The sequence below is a fragment of the Dermochelys coriacea genome, chromosome 9, assembly GCF_009764565.3.
Source record: "Dermochelys coriacea isolate rDerCor1 chromosome 9, rDerCor1.pri.v4, whole genome shotgun sequence".
NCBI lineage: Eukaryota > Metazoa > Chordata > Testudines > Dermochelyidae > Dermochelys > Dermochelys coriacea.
Genome location: NC_050076.1, coordinates 56,185,331 through 56,212,936, shown reverse-complemented (window position 1 = coordinate 56,212,936; position 27,606 = coordinate 56,185,331). Strand labels below are relative to the sequence as shown.

The window sequence follows — 27,606 nt, the reverse complement described above, 5'->3', positions numbered from 1 at the left end:
TGGGTCCCCAGGACCCATGTATAATGTCAGATGGTTTAGTTCTTTCTCACCTGAGACTAGGCCCCCCAGCCTTCCTGTTTATCTGGCAGTCCAACACTGCATCCTGCCAAATAGAGGAGCCAGGTAGAAGGCTGGGGTGCAAGGCAGGGAGATGGCACAATGACAAGTCTGTAGTGTCAGCCTCAGTCTGCAGATGGACAAGGGAACAAGGACACAGGCCACGGTGGGAGTGGATGTTCTGTGGCACCTGCTGCTACAGATATCCATTGTTCTGGGAGGGCTGAGTGCAGGGCCCAAGGCCCCCATGGCCTAGCTGGTGGAACATACCTCTGTGTGTGTGTTGATGGTGGGGGCTGGGCTGTAACATGTCAGTAGCCTGGGTACACTTTGCTGTGTAGACATGCCATACGATGAATTCAGCATGGCTTTGAAGTGCATCTTTAAGTAATAGCTCTGCTTTTCCGGAACAGGGGAATTCTCCTCCCAGCAAATCCGTCATTGATGGATAGCTTTTCAATAACAGGAAAAAGCAGGCTTAAAGATACAGACAACATGTACAGCTATTCCCAGTAAGGGGCTGCAGAGACTTTCAAATTAGTCACTGGTCTAACCTCTAGACCAGTCAACAGGTCGTTATCCTTCTGCAGCCCATGGAAATGGGTTTGGGCTCTGTCCGTGTCCTCGTGGATAAGAGTCCACATCACCACCATTGCAGCTGGTACTGACTGGCCACCTTGCTTGCAATTGTAGCAGAGCACCCAAGTAGTGAACAGATTTGGAGACTAAACTGTCTTTCCACAGATACCAGCCCCTCCCCGCACCTCCACAGCAGGTTCATAGGGAGGGAAGCTGGTACAGCCACTGCTTTGTTCCGTATTTAGTCTGTGGACAAATAAGAAATTTGGCTCTAGATCTGTCAAGTCATACCCTTTTTATGGGCATTGATCTGAAGCTTATTAAAATCAAGGGAAAGACTTGACAAGATATACAGTTTAAAATAAAACTAACCATAACCACAGGCATCTTCCTCTAGGGTGGTGGCTTAAATTCTCATCTCAGTTACTCCCAGATAAACCCCTTGCAGCCACTGGATTTACTCCAGATGTACGTGGGTGTAAATGAAAACAGAATCTGAGTCGGTATCAGTAAAGGCTTGGAACTGCACCAGTAAATTTGTTCCCATAATTGCGGGTGACTACCCGTAGAACCAAAAAGGGCCAGATCCCGGTGCGGGAATCAGTATAGTGGAGTTATGCCAACACTATGCATACTCTAGCTGAGGTTCTGACCCAAGTCATGAATGGGGGGGATACTGAAGAATTCTGAAGGGCTCATTAGATGGCTAGAGAGTGTATTGAAAAGAGTAGCACTTCCTTCAATGGTATAAACGCCTACGTGCACCCACTGTCTATGGCTCTTCCTTTCCTGTGGTCTTTGTAGCCTCTTCCTGGCTCACCCTTGTGGCTGTCATGGTGACAAATAACACAGATGAGAACAATAGCCAAATGTTGACTGAGAATACCACAGGGATGCTGAAATACACAAGTGAGGGCCATGCAGCAGAGGCTCTCCTGGCCTAATCTGATGAGAACAAAAATGCAATCAAATTGGCTATTAATTTGGAATGCCGATATTTCCTTCTGCTCCCAAAGATGCAGGATTGGTGAGGGAAGGAGGAATGCAAAGGGACTCTGAATTGCAGCTAGGTTATTATCACAAGGACTTCTATTCAAGAGCACTTTGTGGTTTTTGACCTACAAGACATGACTGGAACAAGTAGCCTCTTGTTATCAGATGAAGGATGCATAGATGATTTTTGTTTCACTCATTTTAACCAATTCCATGCCGTCTATCCACATTTGAAGTTTAAAGAGCCGTTTGTTTTAATCAGATTTCACTAAAAAAAGGCAACTCCGCAGAATCCACTTGTAGGTCCCTGTTGGTCACTGGTTAGAATTATCCCCTGTTGACATTCACATGTGCTGTGCAATGGAGTGGAGTAAATAGAGAGGAGAGAAGAGGAACTCCAATGTAAAAAACAAGAGAGACTCCTGAATCTGTCTCTTGCTCTCCAGTGTCTCAGGTGCTGATGGCTTTGGAAGTACTCTTAAGGCAAGAGATGGAGCTCTCTGCAGCAGAAATGCTGCACCAGCCAACGTGTATTTCACGATTTGCTTTCTTATGAAATGACATTTCCCTGAGCACATCCAATTTCTTGTCCCTGGCTCGTCTCCTTTTCACTCCTGAAATATGTTGAAGAATAAGATAATTCCTCTCCTCTCTTGCATGGCTGTGTTTTCCTTCAGACCATCTTCAGGCAACAGCTTCTCTGCATTGCTTTGATCTACCGGTGCTTCACATGGGTTCTGCTTGCAGCTGGGAGAGGCCTTGATCAGGCTACGCAGAACTCTAGAACAGTAAAATGTCTCACCGCCTATTTGTTAACAATTGCTATCTAAAATACTAGAGTAATTGGAAAATGTTCCTCTCATTCTGCTCTGAGGTTTATAGAGACAACGCTATTGTGCTGTGCTGCTTCTTTTGCATGGCTGGGAGAGGGTCAAGTTTCTGGGTCATAATTCACCTTAATAGCACTGGTTTCAGAGTAGCAGCCGTGTTAGTCTGTATTCGCAAAAAGAAAAGGAGTACTGGTGGCACCTTAGAGACTAACAAATTTATTAGAGCATAAGCTTTCGTGAGCTACAGCTCACTTCATCGGATGCATTTGGTGGAAAAAACAGAGGAGAGATTTATATACACACACACAGAGAACATGAAACAATGGGTTTATCATACACACTGTAAGGAGAGTGATCACTTAAGATAAGCCATCACCAGCAGCAGGGGGGGGAAAGGAGGAAAACCTTTCATGGTGACAAGCAAGGTAGGCTAATTCCAGCAGTTAACAAGAATATCAGAGGAACAGTAGGGGGTGGGGTGGGAGGGAGAAATACCATGGGGAAATAGTTTTACTTTGTGTAATGACTCATCCATTCCCAGTCTCTATTCAAGCCTAAGTTAATTGTATCCAGTTTGCAAATTAATTCCAATTCAGCAGTCTCTCGTTGGAGTCTGTTTTTGAAGCTTTTTTGTTGAAGTATAGCCACTCTAAGATCTGTGATCGAGTGACCAGAGAGATTGAAGTGTTCTCCAACTGGTTTTTGAATGTTATAATTCTTGACGTCTGATTTGTGTCCATTCATTCTTTTACGTAGAGACTGTCCAGTTTGGCCAATGTACATGGCAGAGGGGCATTGCTGGCACATGATGGCATATATCACATTGGTAGATGCGCAGGTGAACGAGCCTCTGATAGTGTGGCTGATGTGATTAGGCCCTATGATGGTATCCCCTGAATAGATATGTGGACAGAGTTGGCAACGGGCTTTGTTGCAAGGATAGGTTCCTGGGTTAGTGGTTCTGTTAATAGCACTGCAAGGGATCTCTGGTCATAGCTCTTCAGCATTGAGGAGCTATCCATTGTCGCCCAGTGGCAAAGCACATGGGAGGCCCACTGGGTTGGACTGTGCCCAGTGCTGAGCTCATGGTTGTGGAGTGCTTATCAGTAGCACTAACAGAACAGGAAGATGAATGTTGCTGGGATGACTTCCAGGGGGCACTTGCTTCTGGCAGGTCAGCTTGCAGGAAGCTCTGCTGTCAGGGAGATTAGATAACTGACCAACATTCCACTCCCCCAACACACACAGGCTGGTTCCTTGGCCGTACAGTGCCATTCGAACTAGATCTAGGCATGGCACCAAAACCTTTGGGGGGGGGGGGGGAGTTTCATTTAATTTTCAGCATGTGGTATTGTGCTTAGGATATCTACGCCTTCCTGGCACATGCTCTAGGCCCTGCATCCTTGCCTCCCTTTCAGATGAATATTGGGCCATAAGTCACTGTGAAGAAGTCCTCCCTCCGCAGTGTGCCAAGTTGTCATTGTGCTGCAACTGCCTGATTGTGCGGCTTGGTCTAGCGATGTAACAGTAAAGCTGAGTCCGCACTGGAGAGGCGTCGAGTACTAGCCATGGTCTTGGCCTCTTAGGGTGCTGTAACACACTTCAGAGAATCATAGAATATTAGGATTGGAAGAGACCTCAGGAGGTCATCTAGTCCAACCCCCTGCTCAAAGCAGGACCAATCCCCAACTAAATCATCCCAGCCAGGGCTTTGTCAAGCTGGGCCTTAAAAACCTCTAAGGATGGAGATTCTACCACCTCCTTAGGTAACCCATTCCAATGCTTCACCACCCTTCTAGTGACACAGAAACATCACACACATGCTCTCAGCAGGGCACAGAGGATCACACTGCTGTTTGGCTAGGACGTGCATTGAGCATGACTAACCACCATGTGGTCCTCTCATGTCGGGCTCCACTGGTGCAGTGTGGGTATGGGTGAGAATCAATGACATAATAGCCCCACTGGTATAGCTGCTATTCCTACTTCTGTCCCACAGTGCACCAGTCACTGCTTTGGTGGTCTGTCTGGACAGCTTTCTGCACTCTGCTGCACAGGGGTCAAGTGTGCTGGAAGCCATTTAACTGTAGAACTGGGGCTGATGTGAGATCAAAGCACATGGGGATGGATATGTGTTAAAGTCCCCCTGCTTCAAGAGTGAAGGTGGGGCACCACTCCCCCAATCACTGCACCCAATTCACCTTAGTGTAGTCTACACTCCCCAGCGCAGGAAGATGCAGAGGTGCTACTGCACCTGAACTAGGAAAGCTGCACAAACATACAGAGAGAAACTCATCTCAGCTTCTAAACAGCGTGCCTTTTGCCAGCCCCAACTCCGCAGCACATGTGTGTGAAAATGAATGTTAACCCATCTTCCTGCAGGTGTAACATGGGGCAAGGTCGTGTCTCTCTATGCTGTGGCTGCTGGGCTGGCTGTGGACTGCGTCAGACAGGCCCAGCCAGCAATGGTGCATGCCATTGTGGACTGCCTAGGAGAGTTTGTCCGCAAGACCTTGGTGACGTGGCTGAAGAGGAGAGGAGGCTGGGTAAGAGGTGTTGAATTTCTCATGCTTGCTTTAAATTGTGAATGATTATGGGGACGTTCCTAGTGTTAGTGAAACCAAGAGTGATCCCTTAAGCTATAGCTAGGTTTTTGCAAGCTTCCCTGCCACTGCTCTGCCAACCTACTTCAGTTCTGACCTCCAGTAGTCCTGTTTACACCAGTACTGGCCTCAGCACAGCTTTGTTCCTACATCTCAGTCCTGTCTTGAAACAACTCCGCTATTAAAATCCTCTACTTCCTGTGCCACTCTGATAGCCTAACTACATCCTGCCTGCAAGTATCTTCCAGTCCTGAGCCTCTCTGGTGCCACCTGCTAGTGGTCGTGAGAGCATGCAAACTGCAGGAGTCTTGTAACATGAACAACTGCTACTGGCCCCTTCGTTCAGTCTCTAGGAAAATCATTTAATCTGTAACCTGCCTGCACGGTTCCAAAGGAGAAGGTTTAGAAAGTAAACATAACTTGTTTATGTGGCTATTAAAAACCTCTCACTTCATGTCTGAGCCCAGACCCAGCTTTGTGGTGCTACATGTATAACTAAATGTGTAACTCTCCCTGGTGTACCTGTGGACTGCTTCATTAGGCTAATGCCACTGTGTATACACTTTGTGGTGCTTATTAGTGATAAACATTGATAGGGCCTTGGAATGGCAGTCTGGAGACCTGGGTTCTGTTCCTGGCTCTGCTACTGAGCTGCTCTGTGGCCTTGAGCAATTCAGTTTGCTGCTGTGCCTCAGTTTCCCCACCTGTCTGATGAGGACAATGGGGACTCTCCTGCCTTTCCATCCTACAGATGGAAAACATTGTCGGAGAGATCATTTGTTCCCCATTCTGAGGGAAATTTTGACTTGTTTCATTCTGAATCAGAACAAAATCAAATTGTAAAAAGAAAAGGAGTACTTATGGCACCTTAGAGACTAACAAATTTATTAGAGCATAAGCTTTCGTGAGCTACAGCTCACTTCATCGGATGCATTTGGTGGAAAACCAATCCGATGAAGTGAGCTGTAGCTCACGAAAGCTTATGCTCTAATAAATTTGTTAGTCTCTAAGGTGCCACAAGTACTCCTTTTCTTTTTGCGAATACAGACTAACACGGCTGCTACTCTGAAAATCAAATTGTGAAATGTTGGAATTCCCATGGTATAGGAACTCTGTTGTCGGACCAGTGCTAGCTATCTGCAGTCGATGTGAACAGTCCCCTGCCTTTTTTCAATTCCCAGAGCCTAGCAGCCCTACATGAGGGGTCAGAGCCCCGAATGGTGCAATTAGTGGAGTTCCATTGAATTTGATGAAACTAGGCTGATTTATACCAGCTGCTGGTTCCTTATTTTAAAAACTAGGAGCTACAAGTCTGACAAACCAATATATTGTAACTGCTGCCTGCACTCCGGGTTGCAGGCTGTCTCTGACATGCGCTTGTCAGCGAGTAGCTGACCCTGGGCTGGAGGAAGGTGACATTTCCCTTTCGAAGTGCAAACATGGTTTCTTCTGAGCAGTGGACTACTGCCAGTCCTCTCTTTGAGGCTGCACTTGTTTCCCTGAGTGTTCTTCACCTTGACCTGGGCATTTCTGTGGGAGACGTCCCAGCCCTGCTCACAAACTGGCCAAAACGAAATGGCTGTTCCAGGATGGCCATTAATCTGCTGCCTGCCCTACCCTGCCCTGCCATTCATTTGTCTTGGCACTGAATCCAAGTTTCCCCTGTGCACCCGCCTCCTGTTTCACACGCACACACCAGGGATGGGGCTGCCAAGAGGGGCCACTGTACTCTGTGCAGGTACAGGAAAGCCTGTATGGAGACCTTGGATAGGCAGCTGCAAGACTGAGGCTGAAAGACTGCAGCACGAAGCCAGCTCCCACGCTCCCCCTTCATTGGGGGAAAATAGTAATTAACCCTTTAGGGTGTCATCCCATGTGGGAAGAGTTCACAGCCTCAGGAATCACCTCCAGCAGGACTCTCTTCACAAGGAAAATCTCCATGGAATATAACAAATTCCAGTTGCTACAAACTAGTAACAGTAGAATCATAGAATCATAGAATATCAGGGTTGGAAGGACCTCAGGAGGTCATCTAGTCCAACCCCCTGCTCAAAGCAGGACCAATCCCTAACTAAATCATCCCAGCTAGGGCTTTGTCAAATCTCATCTTAAAAAACCTCAAAGGAAGGAGATTCCACCACCTCCCTAGGTAACACATTCCAGTGCTTCACCACCCTCCTAGTGAAAATTTTTTTCCTAATATCCAACCTAAACTTCCCCCACTGCAACTTGAGACCATTACTCCTTGTTCTGTCATCTGCTACCACTGACAACAGCCTCGATCCATCCTCTTTGGAACCCCCTTTCAGGTAGTTGAAAGCAGCTATCAAATCCCCCCTCATTCTTCTCTTCTGCAGACTAAACAATCCCAGTTCCCTCAGCCTCTCCTCATAAGTCATTTGTTCCAGTCCCCTAATCATTTACCTCTCCTCCCAATTTAGTGTCATCTGCAAACTTGCTGAGGGTGCAATCCACGCCATCCTCCAGATCGTTAATGAAGATATTGAACAAAACCGGCCCGAGGACCGACCCTTGGAGCACTCCGCTTGATACCGGCTGCCAACTAGACATAGAGCCATTGATCACTACTCGTTGAGCCCAATGATCTAGCCAGCTTTCTCTCCACCTTAGAGTCCATTCATCGAGCCCATACTTCTTTAACTTGTTGGCAAGAATACTGTGGGAAACTGTATCAAAAGCTTTGCTAAAGTCAAGGAATAACACGTCCACTGCTTTCCCCTCATCCACAGAGCCAGTTATCTCATCATAGAAGGCAATTAGATTAGTCAGGCATGACTTGCCCTTGGTGAATCCATGCTGACTGTTCCTGATCACTTTCCTCTCCTCTAAGTGCTTCAGAATTGATTCCTTGAAGACCTGCTCCATGATTTTTTCAGGGACTGAGGTGAGGCTCACTGGCCTGTAGTTCCCCGAATCCTCCTTCTTCGCTTTTTAAAAGATGGGTACTACATTAGCTTTTTTCCATTCATCCAGGACCTTCCCCGATCGCCATGAGTTTTCAAAGATAACGGCCAATGGCTATGCAATCACATCCACCAACTCCTATAGCACTCTCGGATGCAGCGCATCCGTCTCCATGGACTTGTGCTCGTCCAGCTTTTCTAAATAGTCCCGAACCACTTCTTTCTTCACAGAGGGCTGGTCACTTCCTCCCCATGCTGTGCTGCCCAGCGCAGTACTCTGGGAGCTGATCTTGTTCGTGAAGACAGGCAAAAAAAGCATTGAGTACATTAGCTTTTTCCACATCCTCTGTCACTAGGTTGCTGCCCTCATTCAGTAAGGGGCCCACACTTTCCTTGACTTTCTTCTTGTTGCTAACATACCTGAAGAAACCCGTCTTGTTACTCTTAACATCTCTTGCTAGCTGCAACTCCATGCCTGAGCAATATTTTTATACTCTTCCCTGGTCATTTGTCCAATCTTCCACTTCTTGTAAGCTTCTTTTTTGTATTTAAGATCAGCAAGGATTTCACTGTTAAGCCAAACTGGTCGCCTGCCATATTTACTATTCTTTCTACACATCGGGATGGTTTGTCCCTGTAACTCAATAAGGATTCTTTAAAATACAGCCAGCTCTCCTGGACTCCTTTCCCCTTCATGTTATTCTCCCAGGGGATCCTGCCCATCAATTCCCTGAGGGAGTCAAAGTCTGCTTTTCTGAAGTCCAGGGTTTGTATTCTGCTTCTCTCCTTTCTTCCTTGTGTCAGGATCCTGAACTTGACCATCTCATGGTCACTGCCTCCCAGGTTCCCATCCATTTTTGCTTCCCCTACTAATTCTTCCCAGTTTATGAGCAGCAGGTCAAGAAGAGCTCTGCCCCTAGTTGGTTCCTCCAGCACTTGCACCAGGAAATTGACCCCTACACTTTCCAAAAACTTCCTGGATTGTCTGTGCACCACTGTATTGCTCTCCCAGCAGATATCAGGGTGATTGAAGTCTCTCATGAGAACCAGGGCTTGCGATCTAGTAACTTCCATTAATTGCTGGAAGGAAGGCTCGTCCACCTCATACCCGGGGTCTGGTGGTCTATAGCAGACTCCCACCACGACATCACCCTTGTTGCTCACACTTCTAATCTTAATCCAGAGACTCTCAGGTTTTTCTGCAGTTTCATACCGGAGCTCTGAGCAGTAAAGAAGAGCAAGTTGCTAAACAATGTTTGCTGAACAGCAGTAAGCCAGCGAAATGCTGTCACAATGGCTTATCGGAGCCCAGCGCCACTGAAATAATGATTTCATTAACAGCTTTGAAACTCTCATTTCAGATGCTTTATCAGGTAAACGTTGGTTAATTTAACACTTGGCTGAAGTGCTGTTAACCAAATAATATTTGGAAAAAAGCAGACACCTTCCAACTTTGAAACATTTGGCTTTCCAGTGCTTTGGACTGGGAAAGCAAGTTCTTTCAGGCCAAGCAGGCCTCAGACATGTAGGGGCCCCTGCTGGGAAGAGTTATTAACAAGGGGGTCTGTGAGTGAGGCAATGGTTCCATCCATTGACTGGAGATACAGACCAATGATGTTTCCACCAATGCATTGATTTGTAGAATAGATGGTATTCTCAGTTAGTTGTGCTGATTGGTACCTTACTCCAAGAGTAACCCTGGCAGAAACAGGCCCTCAGTTGATATGTACTTAGAGTATGCAGTGTAGTGTTGGCCCCAGGATGTAAGAGAGACGTAGGTCTGATAAAAGACATTGCCTCACCCACCTTATCTCTCCAATTGCCTTAGAGTGGCAGATTCAGGCCTTTAGTAATCTAAATAATTCAGATTAATTGCAGCAATCTTTCTGCTCCTGACTGATGTGTAAATGTCACCTTGTTGAAGAGCTGTAGATACACACAGGTAGCATTGTTGCATCCAGAAGGATTATATAACAATGGGGGGGGCACACACTTCATTGCTCATTTCACACACCAAGGACACCCTACTTCCCTCCCAGTCCCCATTGCAGGGGCTCTGTATGTGTCCCCCGTGCCAGGGGTTCTGTATGCCCCCCATACCCTCTTATTCCCTCCTTCCTCCCATTCCAAGGCCTCTTGGTGTTCCTCACCCCCCGCCCCGTTTTTATTTATTTTCTTTCTGTCAGAGAGAAGTCATTCATGGTGTCACCATTTTAAATTCAATTGGGATGGACAGAGCTGAGATGGGGGTAGGTATTGCTATACTGGAAGGTGTTAATGGCTCCCATCAACTGGTTCTTAGATCTCTAAGCAGTTACATAGGTGGCTGACTTTGTGCTCTGCTAATCAGATGTCAGGAGTGCTAAGTGTGCCCCTTTCCCCTTCCTGGTTCTTTAATTTCACCAAAATCAATAGACTTCTGCCCATTGATGCCAAGACCATTCCATGCAATTTTGAAGTTGATGAGATGGAGCATTCAAAAGCTCTCTCTTTACAGCCAGACAAACAAAGAAATGCCATCATGTTGAGTGTAAGACCTCACTTTGCATGGCCTATAAGACCCATCTTGGAATGTAGATTTCTCGCAATGCTGCACCAAGGTTGCTGTTGGCACACTAGCTCTGATTTTCCTAACTCTTATGACATCAGGTACAGATGACATTAATGTTGGGGTTTGCATATACCTTTACATTGTTTGGGATAGTTCATATCACAATTCCCCATGAAGGGCTCAACTCTGCTCCCATTGATGTCAGTGCCTCAACAAGCAGTGCCTTCAATCGGTGCAAGCCCTACATCAACCCCTGCTCACCAGAGCTCCCTGTTAGAGAATTGGGATGCTCTAGGAATGGACTGAAGGGTGTATGAAAAACTGAGGTAATCCTAAACCTGGGAGGCCAGGCTACTGGGCAAGGTAGGAGTGTGGTTATAACATAATACTTTACTTTTCTATACTGCCTTCCATCTAAGAGGCTCAGACAGCTCTTCAAACACTAATGAATTAAAACTCACAATACTTCCATGAGCTCTGTCAGCATTAGCTTCATTTTACAAATTGGGAACTAGAGGCACAGAATAAGGCCCAAACTTCCCACTAGCTTTAGGTGACCAAGTTGAGATTCACATAGGGGCTCATTTTCAAAGGTGCTGAGCATCTGAAGCCCCCAAAGACTAAGACTGTAGCATTGTGAGAAAATACTGGACTTGTGTCATAAATTGGGCATCCCAAAATCTGTGGCCACGTCTGCAACCACTTGGGACATGTTAATTTGCTAAAGGTCACCAGGAAATCTATGGCAGAAGCAGAAAGAGAATCCAGATCTCCTGACTCAGTTCACAAAGCCAGCTATTTGGTTTTTCTCCAAAGATGCAGTTTTCTGTGCAACTCAGTCCTGTTCATTCCTGCCCTCCAAAGGTTTTCCACCCTCACCTTTTCAGTGCCGGAAGATATCCCTTCTAATATGAATTTCCTGTTAGGTTGGTTCCTCCTCCTGCCCTCTCCCTTTCAGGCTAGCTTACATGCCCCTAACTACTTAAGGATCACTCTGAGCAGCTGGTTTTGAGATCAGCCCACACGTCTAGGAGGCATCTGTGCTAATGCACACGTCAACAAATAAAGCTTAAGGGGGGGTTGATTTGGCCGACTGAGATCCAAATAAAACGTTAAGGCAAGAGAAAAAGTAAAAGCAATCTGAGCTGAAATTAAACAGCCCAATCTTTGGGCAGAATCTGGTTGATACTAAGGAGGCAGGAAGGTAGGTGAAGAGGATATTACTGAGGATGTCCTTTTTGAAAGGGGAGAGAGTTTATTTTGCTGTCACATGAGCTGAATGTTCAGCAACCCAGTTGGAAGACGTGTGCTTTCAGGTGTCATTTAACAGCTTACAGGGGGTAGCAATGCCAGAGATGGTGCTCATAACACTCATGTTGCTGCAAGGAGGCACCAGAGGGGAAATGGTGTAGTATTGCTGGCTGGGGGCAGTGATGGGCCAGTCCCAGCTTCACCCAGCAGGAGGCATGGTGTGAGACAGTCTCCGAGGCCAGGATGTGCCACTGGAGGTGGTAGGGGAGAGTGTGGTTCTGTGTGTTCTGATTATCTCTGTTTCCTTCTCCTTAGGCAGACATCACAAAATGTGTGGTGAATACTGATCCCAGCCTTCGCTCCCATTGGCTTGTGGCTGCCATTTGTAGCTTTGGTCACTTCCTGAAGGCCATCTTCTTTGTGCTGTTACCAGAGAGATGATTCCAGTCACCAAATGTGACCCCAAGTCCCAGCTCCTCCCACACCCAGAACCAACAGTAACTGTAGACCTGTCTGATGCTGAAGAGGAGGAAGAGAAGAGAGGCTGGGACCAACAGAAACATTTCTCTCCTCTCCTTTCAGCAGAGAGCAGCTATCCAACTGTAAACATCCTTTCCTCTGTGACAGGAGGCTTCTCTCACATTCAGAGTAATCTTTTGAAGCCCTTGTTTTTCTTGGTGACTTCTACATGGCCAGGTCAAAGTCCATCCCAGGGCAGACTGATGGGCTAATCTTTTACTTGTGTGTGGTGTGGATATTCATATGTGTATTTATTTTCTGGTCATGTCACACAGTTGTACTTCTGTATCAGGGAAACCAGGGGGGACATGGAGATGGTATCAGAGGGAAAAATGTGTTCCTCACTTGAAAAATGGATTGTCCCTTTAAGTCCCCTTTGTTAGGCTCTTCTCAGTATATCAGGGGCTAATGCAGTCTTCACCTTTGTATCCAAGCCTGACCATTGTGCCCTTGTGCATGGCACATTGTGGTTGAGGGGATACCTTTGTAGGCTGTGAAGTGGTGGATTATTGACTGAGCTGCCCTCTTCAGCAGATGCCCCTGCTAAAGTAATTTACAAACCAGTTGTGACTTTGGGAGTGTAAGGGCTACCAGAACAACTCAATCTGGGGGATACGGCATGCTTTAACTGACCAACTTACTGTATTGTAACAATGAATTGCAAAGGGGACAGCAGGGACAGAGACTGTTTAGAAATCAATCAGTGTGATTTACACAGATGAACAAAATGATGGGCACAAAGCATCACTTCTCACATGACAGCTTTGTTTGAGCATTATAATGAGGATGAATTTTTTCTCTAGAAGGAGATTCAGATGGAGCCAAAGAACAAGAGCATGTAAGTACAATGTGGGGTGGGGGGGAATGTGGAGAAAAGTCACAAGCGAGCAGCATGCTGTGAGCGGGAAAAACTGTATTGAGTGTGACAAATGTTTCTCCTTTAGCAAATTATAAATTCTGACTTGCAATTTTCTCTTGTAGTAGACAATAAAAATAGATGGAGTTTGGCTTCTGTGAACTAAAATGGTGTTTTTTAAACAAATACAAGAACAGCCTAAAGTGATGTAGAGAGAAAGACATACACTCAAGTCAGGTCACTGCTGGTGAAAAGGGGTATTTTACATGTTAAAACTACAATTTGCCTTGTCTGCACTGGGATATTAATACATTAGCTGGGTGAAGTAAATGCTGAGCTCCCCTCTGTGGTTTACCACAGCCAGCCAACCTGTTAAAACTACAGCTTGCCTGGTTCAACTCACATTAGTTAACACATCTTAAAAAATATCTCTGTCTCCAAAGGCATAATGACTGAGTAGTCTCAGCTGAGCTGCACTGGCAAAAGATTAGTCCTGGGTCAAGATCCTGCCAGCTGCCTTGCTCCTAAGGTTAGACCTACTCAGAAAACCAGTTTCTCTGGAGTAGGAATGTGCATGAATATTGGGGAGGTGGATATCTTTACCCTATATTTATATCGGAAAAACAGCATTTTCCCTTCTGAAGGTGTGAAAGCTTATGGAGCTCTGGGCTTGAAGAAACCAAACAGCCTTCTTCTGGCTGCCTCCACATTAATAATAAAAATGCAGTAACCCACATCACACCCCTTCTACTGAATCTGCATGCAGCCATAAGCCTTGTTTACACTGGAAAGGGTTTGCAGGTAGAGCTATACCAGAATCCCTCCCAGCGTAGACATCGCACTCCAGCAAGACTTCTTTTGCCACTACACGTTATACCAATTCCCCCCAACAAGACATGGACAAAAGGACTTTTTTTGCTGAAATCACGACATCTACACTAGGGTTATTGCCAGCACAACTGTGTCAGTTAGGGATGTGATTATTTTTTCACATTCCTAACAGGCAGCTACGCCAGCAAAATTTTTAAATGTAGACCTGGCCTAGGATTGTCATAGATCGAGCTAGCTAACACTTCAGGACTGGTCTAAATGTCGTTTTTGTATTGCTAGAACTGTCTGTTCAGAAGTAGATCTAGTTAAGGCAGTATAATGCCTTAGTGTGAAGGCAGTTCTACTGGTATAAAGTGCTTATCAGTACAGCTTATTCCCTTAAATGTACAGTAAACTTTGGTTTCTAAACCAAAGAGTTAGAATGGTAAAAAATCTGTAGACCAGTTCCACATCACTAGTAATACCTATGCTACCCACCAGGCTTTAACTCAACTAATTTAGCATATCGTAAAATACAACCTGCCTTTTTTTGTCTTGACTAGCATTTTAGTCTATGTGTGGGTTAATCAAACTGGCTAACCCAATCCAGCGCTGCACCATTAAATCTTTGTCTAGATTAGGATTTAGAGGCTGCTTTGAATTAGAATGCTGCAGGCTACAAATGTGTTGTAAGTAAAGCACTAACACTAAGGGAAAATGCACGAAATTAAGGCACTTGATGAGTTAAATTCACCAATTAAGGCAGTATAACAAAAAGATAAGAATTAAACAAACTAACATTGCTCAAGAGGAATGTGTGTGGGTGGGAGGGCGGGTTATATATACAGGCAGCCAGTGATTAAAACAGGAAACATTGCTGATAGTGAAATGATACAGAAGGGTATTCTACTAATCTTGTTTTGAGAAGAGCTCCAGAGAGGATTTGGAGGTTTTTTTGATCACCTGTATCTAAAATCTGCCTTTGTGCTTACAATACATCTTCTATTAAAGTCCATAGAGGGCCCCCGCCAAGGGCCTATAGGCAGCACTTGCCCCTGCAAGGGGAGTTTTTTGGCAGAGGCAGACATAAGAGGAGCATCTTCCTGGAAAAAGCTGTGAAAATTCACTCTGGGGAGGAAAATATGGTTTTGCAGTTAATAGGGAATTTGTAAAGGTGGTTTCCCTGAACTCTAATCCTTGAAGTAGTGGACTGTGACTTTACGATCACACTCTTCTCTTATTCCATGGTCCCTAAACCAAGTGCAATGGACCCTCCTGAAAGTGCCACTGTTCATCATTCACCTAACATTTTAAGTTAGCATCCTATTACTTATAGTCTATTTTGTACAGCTGCTGCTTAGTTGGGAATCTCTTATCTGGAAAAACTATGCACAATAGGACATGGCAGAGTTGTTTTAACCAACAGCTCTTGGGGAATGGCAGAACATGTTCCACAGCAGACTCTCTTCTCTCTTTGGGACTGGAGGTTTTGGAGCACTAATAATGCTTATGCAGCTGCTCCTGAGGCCAATGCTGTGCAGCTCTTCATACCCCATGTAGTAATGTATAGACAATAATAATTGTTAGTGAAACAGATGTTATACCTGCAGTAGTGCACATGGCAGTTATACTGCAATGCCCTGATGCAACAAGGTGCTTAAATCCTACACTGTTCAAAGAATAATATTTAGGTATGGTGGGGTATTCTTCCTTATTTCTCCTTCCCTATTTGGGGTGGGAAGGTTACTCCTGGTTTCTTGGTTTAAATTTTTTGTGTGTGTTTTTTTGTTTTGTTTTTTTAAGTGATTGGTAAGGGTACCTAGAGTGTTGGATAATTTCTCCACTTTATTTAGCTTAATAAGAAAAGTGGTATGTATTATTACTATTAATAACTTGCTTTCCATTAAAAACCTGATACTGATGAGTCATCATCCAACTTATTTGTAAATAATAATAATTAAAAAATTTCACCTTACATTTCTTATCTGTGGTCCTTAGCCAGAAGAGCTTTCTGTGATTCGTGAGCTGGTTGGGAAATGCTTATTCTTCCCCACCCTACGTGAAAAACTGACAAAAATTTAAGTTTTGTTTTGTCAATTTTCTGTACTCTTGATGAAAATCCAAACCCCAATAATTTTCATTTTTGAAGTCTCTCGATGAAATTCCCAATATTTGGCCAACGGAAATTGTTTTGTAAAAGATGAACAGCCATTTTCAGTCCAGCATCTTTCAACAGCAATATTTTGACCAGCTCTCATCTTGAGGTGGATTGAACACCTCAGCAGCTGCACGCCACCCTCTAACTAGTAGTGGTTGTAGACTCTGCACTCCCAGCTCCATCAAAGCAGCTAAGAGAGCTAAGATGACCTTACCTTTTCTATACAGGAGAGAGCTGAGAGTTGCATTATTTTCCCCATTATTGATAACTCAGAAAAACTGTATTACTTTTCAGTTTATCAGACCTGCATTTTCATTATTTGGATGCAGCATGGTACAGTTGGACAAGGGAGAAAAAGTTCAGAGCTCATGTAAAATCTTAACTCCAAACTTCCTCACTTTCCCTTTTTCCCCTCTCCCCTTTTTTTTTTAAAGAAACACTGAAAATCTCAATCTAAGTCTAATTTTAAAAAAATCCTCATGAGAATATACAAAGCCAATAAGGGATTTGGATGGCCAATTAAAATGAATGAAAATTGTGTCCAAATCCCCTAGATAACTTTGAGAATCTCAGTCTAATAGCATGTTCACACACCTGTCCCAGAGTTTTCTTGACTTATAATTTCTTTAACTTTTTGTTTTTAAACCAAATGTTTATGATCATTGGTATGTAAACATTTGCTGTAGATGGGTTAGTTTCTTAGAGATGCGGTATGAAGACTATATGTTCTATTCAATTAAACACAATAAAATGTAGTATTCAAATCTAATACGCTTCTGACAGCATCTATAACCATCTTGAACCCAAGTGGTTTGGAGATAGAGCTTAAAACCTCACAAAAGAGTATAACCTCTTTGAATCCAAACATTGTGGCCCTACTTGGTGAACTTTATACAATCCTCCATAACCTGACAGTGTGGTAAATGTTCAAATAAAATCTGTAGGGAATAAATAGGTACTACAACAAACAGCCAGCCTTACCAAAATTAGGCCCATGACGTATAGCTCATCAAGAAATTTTGAATAAAATTCATTTGAAATGTTTAGGCAAAGTTATAGCTTCCCCCTCATATAAAGTGAGTTACAATTTTTTCAGTCCCATGTCTCAGGAAACTTTGTCTGATCTCTCTTCCCCACACCGAAAAGGTAGTTGTTTCACTATCTTTCAAACTGCCTCATGTGTATTAAGGCTTTAATTTTAGATCCAAATTTAATTCCATTGCATGAAGACCTACTGATATTTCTAATATTATATATCAGCTACCATCAAAGGCTGAACCATGAAACCAAGGTCACTGAAAATGCTGCAGAAACTAGTCCCTCATTATCTAAAGCTTCTGGAGCTTTTCTTTATCATGTGCCTGTCAATCTGAGTTTTATTGTGTTCTGCATTTAAACTAAAGAAGGTGTGGCTCTTATCTCTAGAGCTCCTTCCATCCTGTACTGGGAGGGGACTTGTTCTGGGCCTGACCGAAACCCACTGAGGTCAATGGAATGACTCCTAGTGATTAGATCAGATTCTCTATCGGCTTCATCCTGCTATCTACTCAGCTCCCTCCACTCCCACTGAAGTAAAGGGGGTGAGGGTATTTGCCACCTCTGGGTGGTTGCTGAGCACCTTGCAGGTTTAGGCCCCAGGGCAGTTCTCTCTGTCCTGCAGTAGGAGGTGTTCTCTCCTAACCTTTAGCCTGTATTGCGTTAGATGGAATGGAGAGTTCTGTCTGTCACACCCTGTACCGCTACTGCTTTTATCTTCCTGTTTTGTTTTTGTGGCGATCCGTTTAGATCATATAAGAGATTAGAACACTGAATCTGCCAGTCCTCCTAACTCACTAGGGAACAGGCCTGAGAAACCCCTTGTTTAATCACTGCCAGAGCAGAGGAATTTACAGCCCGCACAGCAATAAGGTCCAAAGCCACAGCCATAAAAATAAAGGCTTTTTATTTGGTTTTTATATATACGGTTACAGAAATATCTGCGTAACATTTCCAACAGCATGTGTAGCTCACCTGCCTCCCCCTCCTGTAATCAGGTGTGAATGTGGGTCACCAAGATAGGAGAGTGCTTCTGTCCTTAGGTTCCAGGCTCCGCCTTTTCTGCGGGGAAACCCTACCCTCCTATTTTTAAGGTGTCACCTTTTTGTAGGTAATGTGAAGGTGCTGAGTCATTGGCTGCGCAGTGGTTGCCATGGAGATGGTCTGTTCTAGTTTCCCATCGGAATTGAGCCTAAATTTTCTGGTAATCTGAGAGGGAAATAAACACACACAGCCCTTTATTTTGTTCTGGTTAGCATTTTTTTTTAAATGATGTAAACCAACATCTGGGGCTAGAATAAGCTTGGCTCTTATTTCCTTAGTTGAAAACTACTGGCCCAGCCCTTCTCATGTCTGACAGACTTCCACAGGCAAAATCTTAAGGACTGTTGGTTTGTTTGTTACAGGAGCACCTGGAGAAACTGGGAATAATCACACTGTACCCTCCAATAAAGCAGAGAGCAACTTTCTCCCCTAAGAGAAAGAACCACTGCCAGAGTGATGGCTACCACTGTACTGCACAGCTTGGTCCTACACTGAGAACAGTGTACAGTAAGAGGGATGCCTGAAGTATAGCTGACAAAATTTGCCACCTCTGGGTGGTTGCTGAGCACCTTTCAGACTTTAGGCCCCAGGGCAGTTCTCTCTGTCCTGCAGTAGGACAGATGGAAATTAAAAAAATATGCCAGTCATTGAATGGAAACAAACACACTAATAAACAGGCTGTGTGTCAGAGGTTACACATTCTTTAAAAGCATCTCCTGCGGCAGAATAGCAGCAGCCATTAGGGCTTTGGCCATTCTTACCTCATTTCCAGTTTGCTAAATTTCAAATACAAATCACTACCTCTGATGGAAAATGACTGCTCACATAAAGCAAAGCCAAATTCCATCTCTGATGATTATTAGCAGCAAACTCCAATGTACTCTGTAACAAGCTGGACCTAAATTCTGCAACATGTTTCCTGAATTCTGCAGCAGCCAGCTGGGGCAGACTGGAAATTATGAAGTAGCTTCATTTAAATGAAAACATTAGGCCTGTAATTAAGAGAGTTAATAATACAATCAGTACAGCAACTCCCTAGGTTAGTTATTTTGACATCAGATTCACACACTGGCAGCTTTCAATACGTCCAAAAGTTTTGTGTTGACCATGATTAATTGCACTGAAGAAATTATCAGGGGGAAGCTGGACGTTTGGGCAGCTGAGGGGGAAGCAGTCTGGCCCAGCTCCTCAGAGATATTTAGAATCTTAAAATAGAAACCTAAATCCCTTTGAGGAGCTGGGCCTTTGGGATTAAACACATTATCTTCTGCTAAAATGATCAGCAGTGAAATAGTTAATATTGACACTTCACTCATCTCATTTGTAGTGGTGTCACTGGTGTAATATAGGGTAAGCCACATCAGTGCAGAGCATATACGTGGGGACCTGGCACTGCTGTAGCTACACTGCCACAAATATCCCTAGTATAGACAGGCTTAGATCACAGATTTAACCCATTGAATTGAGCAGGGCAGTTTACATTTCTCAGAGCTATTGTTTCAGAACGTAAGCAGACTCAGGAAGATGCACTGTATTGGTTTACATCTTCAAGGTACCATAAAGGCTTCCTTCAAGTCAGTGAGCTACACCAGCATAAAAGAGGTGCAAGAGAGTGGAGAATCAGGCCCATCATTTTGAAAGCTTTGATCCTGGAGCACAATTCTGCAGCAAGAGATGGAATATATGGAGCTGCAGATTTGGATTATATGGAGCCTTGCATAGAAGTGATCATATGACCCCACATATAAGTGCACAGGACTGCCCTGAGTAATCAGCGGTGCCTGAAAGTATCTTGGCATAGACTCCACATGCTCAGCAGTTTGGCCCTTTGACTTATTTCAGTGCAGATTTTCTGCACGTCATCCACAAGATTTGTTTATGTTACTTGGCCCCCTTTGCTCCTTCTCATGGTGAACACAGTCCCAGAGATTAGCGGAAATGAAGTCTCAGGGACTGAGGGAGCTCAGTCTGATAGCTCTGCCAAGTGGTTACATTTAATGTGATCAACTAGTCAAATTTAAAAATTCATTACATCTGGTGCGTTCAACTGAAAGGAAGAACTGAAAATGCAAAGGACAGTGTTACAGTCAAAAAGTTTCCCAATGGATCCACAATTTTGGACCATACTGTACAAAATACTTTCCAAAAGATATATATCTTAATGAGATGCTGTTGTCAGCTGTATATATTTATATCTACAGACTCCAAGATTTAGACCAAACTCTTTCTTGCTTTTAAAAACAAACAGCTTAAAAAACATTTGTCCTTCTTCTAATGGCTTTATTTACATTATCATCTCAGAGTGGTTCAGCATCGGAGACACCAAACATAACAGGAACATTTGTTATGATGGAGGCATTGGTTGTGACTCCAGAGTTAGGACTGTGTTGAGATCTGTAGTTAAAGCAGGATTTAATCCTGATATTTCTCTCCTTAAGGATTTAACAATCGGCCCCAATTTAATACAATCTCTTTACTGAGGACAGTGGAATTTTCCATAATTTTTTAGAGTCAAATATTCAGGCTCTTTTGCAGAGGAAAGGTTTTTTAAATGATGCCTTTTGTAAATTTGACATTTGGCTCTGCCAGTCTCACCATTTTTTATCCCCATCTAGCTAAAGAAGCACAGTTCCCTGAAGCTCCAAACTCCACCCATATGCACACTTTTTCAAAATACCTTGGGCATATGCCACTTTTCAAAAGCGACTCTTTAACACAAACAGTTATTGCCCTAATTTAGAAAAACCTTACTTATCTCTACCAAGAAAAGTTCAGCTCCATCAGAGAATGGAAGCAGCCAGTAGTAGAGGAGGCAGCTGCCTCTGCAGCAGGACTGTATGTTCCATGTTTCTGACAATGTGGGCTATAATTCCCTCCTGTTCTGTCCTAGTCCCTAGGATTAACAGGGGGCATTGAGAAGGTGGATTTGGAGGGAGGGTAAGAATGACAATGTAAAAATATATACGTTCTCACAGACACAGAGTTTTCCATTGTACTCCAAAGGCAGCTGCTCCCTTCAAGAGGATCCTGGTCTGATAGACCTGAGGAAGTCTGTTGGCCTGGGAGTGAGTGGCTGAGGTTTAACAAGTGATAGGGATAATGTGTGTGGGGTAACATACAACATCCATGTTATCATGGGGGTGTGGTGAGCTGTGTTAGGCTGTAGGACTTCTTGCTGCCCATGAAATAGTTATGGACAGGGAGAAAGAATAAAGAATGAGGCTTTCACAAAAACACTGTCATACTGTTAAGACTGCTCAAATGTATTTCCCATCAACACAATCACTAAAAAACAAGACATTCACACAACTTGCATCCCTTAGCACACACTCACCCATGCACACAAGCGCGCGCACACACACACACACACACAAAGTAACACACCAACACAGTGCAGCAATACAACAAACCCACTTTCAATTAAAACATCACAGAACCAATCACAATGTGCACCTCCAGTTCCTGACAGCCACTCACAAGCTGAACTCCAACCTCCGCCCTTTTCCTCTACAGCTAATACACTAGACTTTTCACCAGTACATGTATGTCTATAGGCAATTTATTGTAATCTGTCTGAGGCTGGGGTTTAGCTTGTGCATTCCAGTATGATTGTGAGGAAGTGGTTCTATGTTAGACTGAAAATGTATCTGTTATGGGGCTGTTTGGGCATTTTGATATCTGGGTGGGATGGCATACAGATTGAGGCTCGATGTGAATACTGGTTTAAGTGGTGATTGCCTTGATTTTTATTGCCTGAGCAACCTTAGCAACACAACTGCATTTCCTAACTAATGGAAACTAATGACAATTTGGTGGGGGAGATGATATAACACAGGTTGTACAGGCTGGGCACCACACCACTTTATCATTCATAATGATCTGTACTTTTCATTGAAAAAACCACAACACTTCCTGCCCTTATTAAAGTGCACTATCTCCAAATTATGGAAGCTGAAGTACAGAAAGGCTTTATGACTTGCCAAGTTCATAAGTCAGATCAGTGGCGGAGCAAGGACTAGACCACCCCTTTTTGATATTGCTGGGATACAGGTGTGTCCTGGGATGAATCAATTATGGGAAACATGAAGCTGCAACTGAAAATTCCTATTCATAGAATCATAGAATATCAGGATTGGAAGGGACCTCAGGAGGTCATCTAGTCCAACCCCCTGCTCAAAGCAGGACCAATCCCCAACTAAATCAACTATTCTGTTCTAATCTCAAAACTAACTCAATCTGGACTGGTTAGACCATGTGCAATGTGCCTCTCTGCAATAGAAATGGCTGATCTTAATGATTAGTCAGATATCTAGAAAAAGAAAAGTAATTTACCTCAGCAAATACAAATGAACTGCACCATTTCCTGATAGCCTTACAAGGGCTTATGCCACATTTTGTCTTTCTACACACACTGTATATTGTGTAATTAATTGCACAATGAAAGATTGCAATGTAAGCAACAAAATAAGGTGCGAGAACCTTACTTTAAAATTTCCTGACTTTTGTGTTTAAACTCTTAAACTTCCTTTAACATTAACAATATTTTTGAAGGGGGTTCTTTTGTTTCAGTGTTTATGACATATTTTAAGATGTCAAGTAATCACCTCTATATTATGCATAAGAACGGCCATACTGGGTCAGACCAAAGGTCCATCTAGCCCAGTATCTTGTCTTCAAACAGTGTCCAATGCCAGGTGCTTCAGAGGGAATGCAAAATTGCTAATTCTCATGCATGTATTGCAGGTCTCATGATATTTGGGTTTTTTTAAAAGCTCCAACTGTTGAAATGATTTTATTACCCAAGAATCTCAGCTTTTTCTTATTTTTTAGTAAGTTTCTAGTGCTCAGAGTGTAGCAAAAAGCTTGAAAATGTGAACCCTAAATACTTCAGCATTAGAAGACATATAAAAAGAATACAAATGGTACAATTTTAAAATCTCATGATTTCTATGACAAACTCACTATTTCAGGCCCTGACTCATGATTTTTGAATACTTGGAGTTGGCAACATTGATACACTTCAAATCTAATCATCTCAATTCTGATCCCATTATCCAAATCCTAAAAAATAAGAAGTAATCGTCTACAGAGAGGGGAATGAATTGAATGACATAGTCCTTTAGGTCTTTTCCAGCTCTGATTTCTATGGTTCCACAACTGGACGTTTCAAACAAGGCAGAGTAGTGAGTCTCTGCATTTGCAGCGTGTGCTATTTCCTGGTATTAGTGCTTTGCGTGCTAAGAAGCTCTTCTCAGCGAGCTGAGTGCTCAGTTTTGCCTGTAAGTTGCTGGCCTTTGGTGAGCCACACAGCCCACAAGGAATTCTCAGGGGCATTACCCCTCATGGTACACTAGTCTCTGGGAGCTCTCAGGAGTGCAGCCATTGCTGTGTACACTCTCCTCTGCCATGTTCCTTTACATGTGGATAGCAAGAGTAAGCCACTGCAGCTGGGGCTGGCTCCTGTGTGAGAGGCACATTAAGGGAAGCTCTCTGTGCCCTCCTTCCTTGAGCGCAGGGGCCAGCCTCTATCTGGTTCCAAGGCACTATGTGGTAGGAGAGGCTAATTTCAGGAGAGTTAAGTTTTGTTTAAAAAGCTTATGGGAGATGTAGAATCTTGATTGCATTGAGGAATGGAATTCCAAACTTCACACTGCAGGGATCTGTCTGGCTTTGTTCTCCCTCAGGTGACCAATGGCCTGAGATCAAAGGATTAAAGGGAGTAAAGCTGGTCAAAGCAAAAGGGAGTAAAGCTGGTCAAAGGAAAATGAAAAGTTGCTGCCAATCTTGTACTGCACTGGGAGAAAATTAAAGGGCAATATGATTTTCACATGAATAAAAGTTCCAATGAATTTTACAGCAACCAGAGGGAGAATAATTTCAGTAGAACCTGATGGGTTCCTAGAGTTTACCGGTTGCAGGTGGGTTTGTACTCAATGTGGCTCAGCCGGGCCTCTGCTGCCGCTACCAGTGCTACTGTGTATGCAAACTAGATACCATTAACTTGGGTTTGAATAGAGACTGGGAGTGGCGGGGTCATTACAAATATTGAATTTATTTCCTTAAGTTAAGTATCCTCACACCTTCTTGTCAACTGTCTAAATGGGCCATCTTGATTATCACTACAAATTTTTTTTTCTCCTGCTGATAATAGCTCATCTTAACTAATTAGCCTCTCACAGTTTGTATGGTAACTTCCAACTTATCTGTATGTATATTTGACAGAGTCAGGCCAGATGGCTATAGGAGAGTGACAGAAGGCAGATATATTAGCTCCAGGTTAAGTAGGTCCCTTTTCCCTGGGTAAAGTAACAGGGAAGTTTCCAGAACAATCAGGAACCTTCTGGAAACAATTAAGACAGACAGGCTAATTAGAACACCTGCAGCCAATCAAGAATCTGCTAGAATCAATTAAGGAAGGCTAATCAGGGCACCTGGGTTTAAAAAGGAGCTCACTTCAGTTTGTGGTGCGTGTGTGAGGAGCAGGAAGCAAGAGGTGGTGAGAGTGCAAATGCATACTGTTGAAGGACTGAGGAGTACAAGCATTATCATACACCAGGAGGAAGGTCCTATGGTGAGGATAAAGAAGGTGTTGGGAGGAAGCCATGGGGAAGTAGCCCAGGGAATTGTAGCTGTTGCACAGCTGTTCCAGACAGCTGCAATCCACAGGGCCCTGGCCTGGAACCCGGAGTAGAGGGCGGGCCCGGGTTCCCTCTAAACCTCCCAACTCCTGGTCAGACACAGGAGAAGTTGACCTGGACTGTGGGTTCATGAACATGGCCAAACTGAGGGCTGCTGTGAATCTCCGAAGCGAGCAAATCTGCCAATAAGTGTAAGACCCACCACGGTAAAGGAGGAACTTTGTTACTATATATATGTTCCATTCTATGCATCCGATAAAGTGAGCTGTAGCTCACGAAAGTTTATGCTCTAATAAATTGGTTAGTCTCTAAGGTGCCACAAGTACTCCTGTTCTTTTTGCGGATACAGACTAACATGACTGCAGGGGGCGGGCATTAGGGTGTCTGTGTGTTTGCGTCAGGGAAGCCTGGCTGTTTAAAAATAGCCGGAGCCTCGCGAACCAGCTGAGCGGCAGCGGAGCAGCGGGGACAGCAGAGCAGCTCACAGCAGGAGTTTGCCTGGGAGTTCGCCTGGAGTGAGCCCAGTGAGGCTTACATCTTGCCAACGTCTCTGAGGAAGCTCCGTAGTAGGTAGGTGATATGGAAGGGGGGAATTCAGCTGTTGTGACCTGCACTGGATGTGCCATGTTTGTCTTTCTTCCACAGGACAGAAGCGACTTTGTCTGTACAAAGTGCAAGCTGGTCTCCATATTGGAAGAGAAGATTGAAGGTCTGGAGCAACAGGTAACGACCCTGCGTTGTATACGAGAGACTGAGGATTTTCTGGACCAAACTCAGGATAGCCTTCTAGGGGCACAAAGCTCTAAAGATGTAGAGCAGGTTGCACAGAGGAGCCAAGAGGCCAGTGAAGAAGCTTGGCAACATGTGACCTCCAGAAGAGGTAAGCGGAATGTCCGGGTTCCAGTAACACAGACACAGGTAACTAACCGCTTTCATGTTCTCTCCACAGGTACCAATGCGGAGAGTGGACCAGATGATATGTCTGGGGGGAGAAAGCAGAAGGAGACTCCGCTGGTTGGGAGGCATGAGATGCGATGTCCTGAGGTTGGAGGTTCCACGACCACCACTCCCAAGAGGAGAAGGCGGGTGGTGGTGGTCGGGGACTCTCTCCTCCGGGGGACTGAGTCATCTATCTGCCGCCCTGACCGGGAAAACCGAGAAGTCTGCTGCTTGCCAGGGGCTAAGATTCGTGATGTGACGGAGAGACTGCCGAGACTCATCAAGCCCTCGGATCGCTACCCCTTCCTGCTTCTCCACGTGGGCACCAATGATACTGCCAAGAATGACCTTGAGCGGATCACTGCGGACTATGTGGCTCTGGGAAGAAGGATAAAGGAGTTGGAGGCGCAAGTGGTGTTCTCGTCCATCCTCCCCGTGGAAGGAAAAGGCCTGGGTAGGGACCGTCGAATCGTGGAGGTCAACGAATGGCTACGCAGGTGGTGTCGGAGAGAAGGCTTTGGATTCTTTGACCATGGGATGGTGTTCCATGAAGGAGGAGTGCTGGGCAGAGACGGGCTCCATCTTACGAAGAGAGGGAAGAACATCTTTGCCAGCAGGCTGGCTAACCTAGTGAGGAGGGCTTTAAACTAGGTTCACCGGGGGAAGGAGACCAAAGCCCTGAGGTAAGTGGGAAAGCGGGATACCGGGAGGAAGCACAGGCAGGAAGGTCTGTGAGGGGAGGGCTCCTGCCTCATACTGGGAATGAGGGGCGATCAACAGGTTATCTCAAGTGCTTATATACAAATGCACAAAGCCTTGGAAACAAGCAGGGAGAACTGGAGGTCCTGGTGATGTCAAGGAATTATGACGTGATTGGAATAACAGAGACTTGGTGGGATAACTCACATGACTGGAGTACAGTCATGGATGGTTATAAACTGTTCAGGAAGGACAGGCAGGGCAGAAAAGGTGGGGGAGTAGCACTGTATGTAAGGGAGCAGTATGACTGCTCAGAGCTCCGGTACGAAACTGTGGAAAAACCTGAGTGTCTCTGGATTAAGTTTAGAAGTGTGTGCAACAAGAGTGATGTCATGGTGGGAGTCTGCTATAGACCACCGGACCAGGGGGATGAGGTGGATGAGGCTTTCTTCCGGCAACTCACGGAAGCTACTAGATCGCATGCCCTGATTCTCATGGGTGACTTTAATTTTCCTGATATCTGCTGGGAGAGCAATACAGCGGTGCATAGACAATCCAGGAAGTTTTTGGAAAGCGTAGGGGACAATTTCCTGGTGCAAGTGCTAGGGGAGCCAACTAGGGGGAGCGCTTTTCTTGACCTGCTGCTCACAAACCGGGTAGAATTAGTGGGGGAAGCAAAAGTGGATGGGAATCTGGGAGGCAGTGACCATGAGTTGGTTGAGTTCAGGATCCTGACGCAGGGAAGAAAGGTAAGCAGCAGGATACGGACCCTGGACTTCAGGAAAGCAGACTTTGACTCCCTCAGGGAACAGATGGCCAGGATCCCCTGGGGGACTAACATGAAAGGGAAGGGAGTCCAGGAGAGCTGGCTGTATTTCAAGGAATCCCTGTTGAGGTTACAGGGACAAACCATCCCGATGAGTCGAAAGAATAGTAAATATGGCAGGCGACCAGCTTGGCTTAATGGTGAAATCCTAGCGGATCTTAAACATAAAAAAGAAGCTTACAAGAAGTGGAAGGTTGGACATATGACCAGGGAAGAGTATAAAAATATTGCTCGGGCATGTAGGAAAGATATCAGGAGGGCCAAATCGCACCTGGAGCTGCAGCTAGCAAGAGA

The 27,606-nt window shown here is 44.6% G+C and overlaps 2 protein-coding genes across 8 annotated transcripts in view; one reads left to right on the top strand and one right to left on the bottom strand.

Annotated features, from left to right (window-relative positions):
* The window catches only part of BOK (BCL2 family apoptosis regulator BOK), a 34,340-nt gene extending 21,026 nt beyond the window's left edge, over positions 1-13,314 (top strand). For 2 of the 3 annotated variants that reach the window (XM_038417208.2, XM_038417209.2), the window contains 2 exons: positions 4,842-5,005; positions 12,104-13,314. In XM_038417208.2, coding sequence (XP_038273136.1) covers positions 4,842-5,005; positions 12,104-12,229 — 290 coding nt within the window. In that variant the 3' untranslated portion in view covers positions 12,230-13,314. The remainder of the gene's footprint in view (positions 1-4,841; positions 5,006-12,103) is intronic. The other variant, XM_043492428.1, reaches the window with a different exon arrangement.
* Positions 1-27,606, bottom strand: part of THAP4 (THAP domain containing 4) — an 81,083-nt gene that overhangs the window by 5,867 nt on the left and 47,610 nt on the right. For 2 of the 5 annotated variants that reach the window (XM_043492419.1, XM_043492420.1), the window contains one exon: positions 18,786-21,385. The exons of 1 other annotated variant lie outside the window; for it this stretch is intronic. In XM_043492419.1, the coding sequence (XP_043348354.1) occupies positions 21,227-21,385 (159 nt within the window). In that variant the 3' untranslated portion in view covers positions 18,786-21,226. Of the gene's footprint in view, positions 1-18,056; positions 21,386-27,606 lie in introns of those variants that run through there. 2 more of the 5 variants (XM_043492421.1, XM_038417192.2) reach the window with 2 other exon arrangements.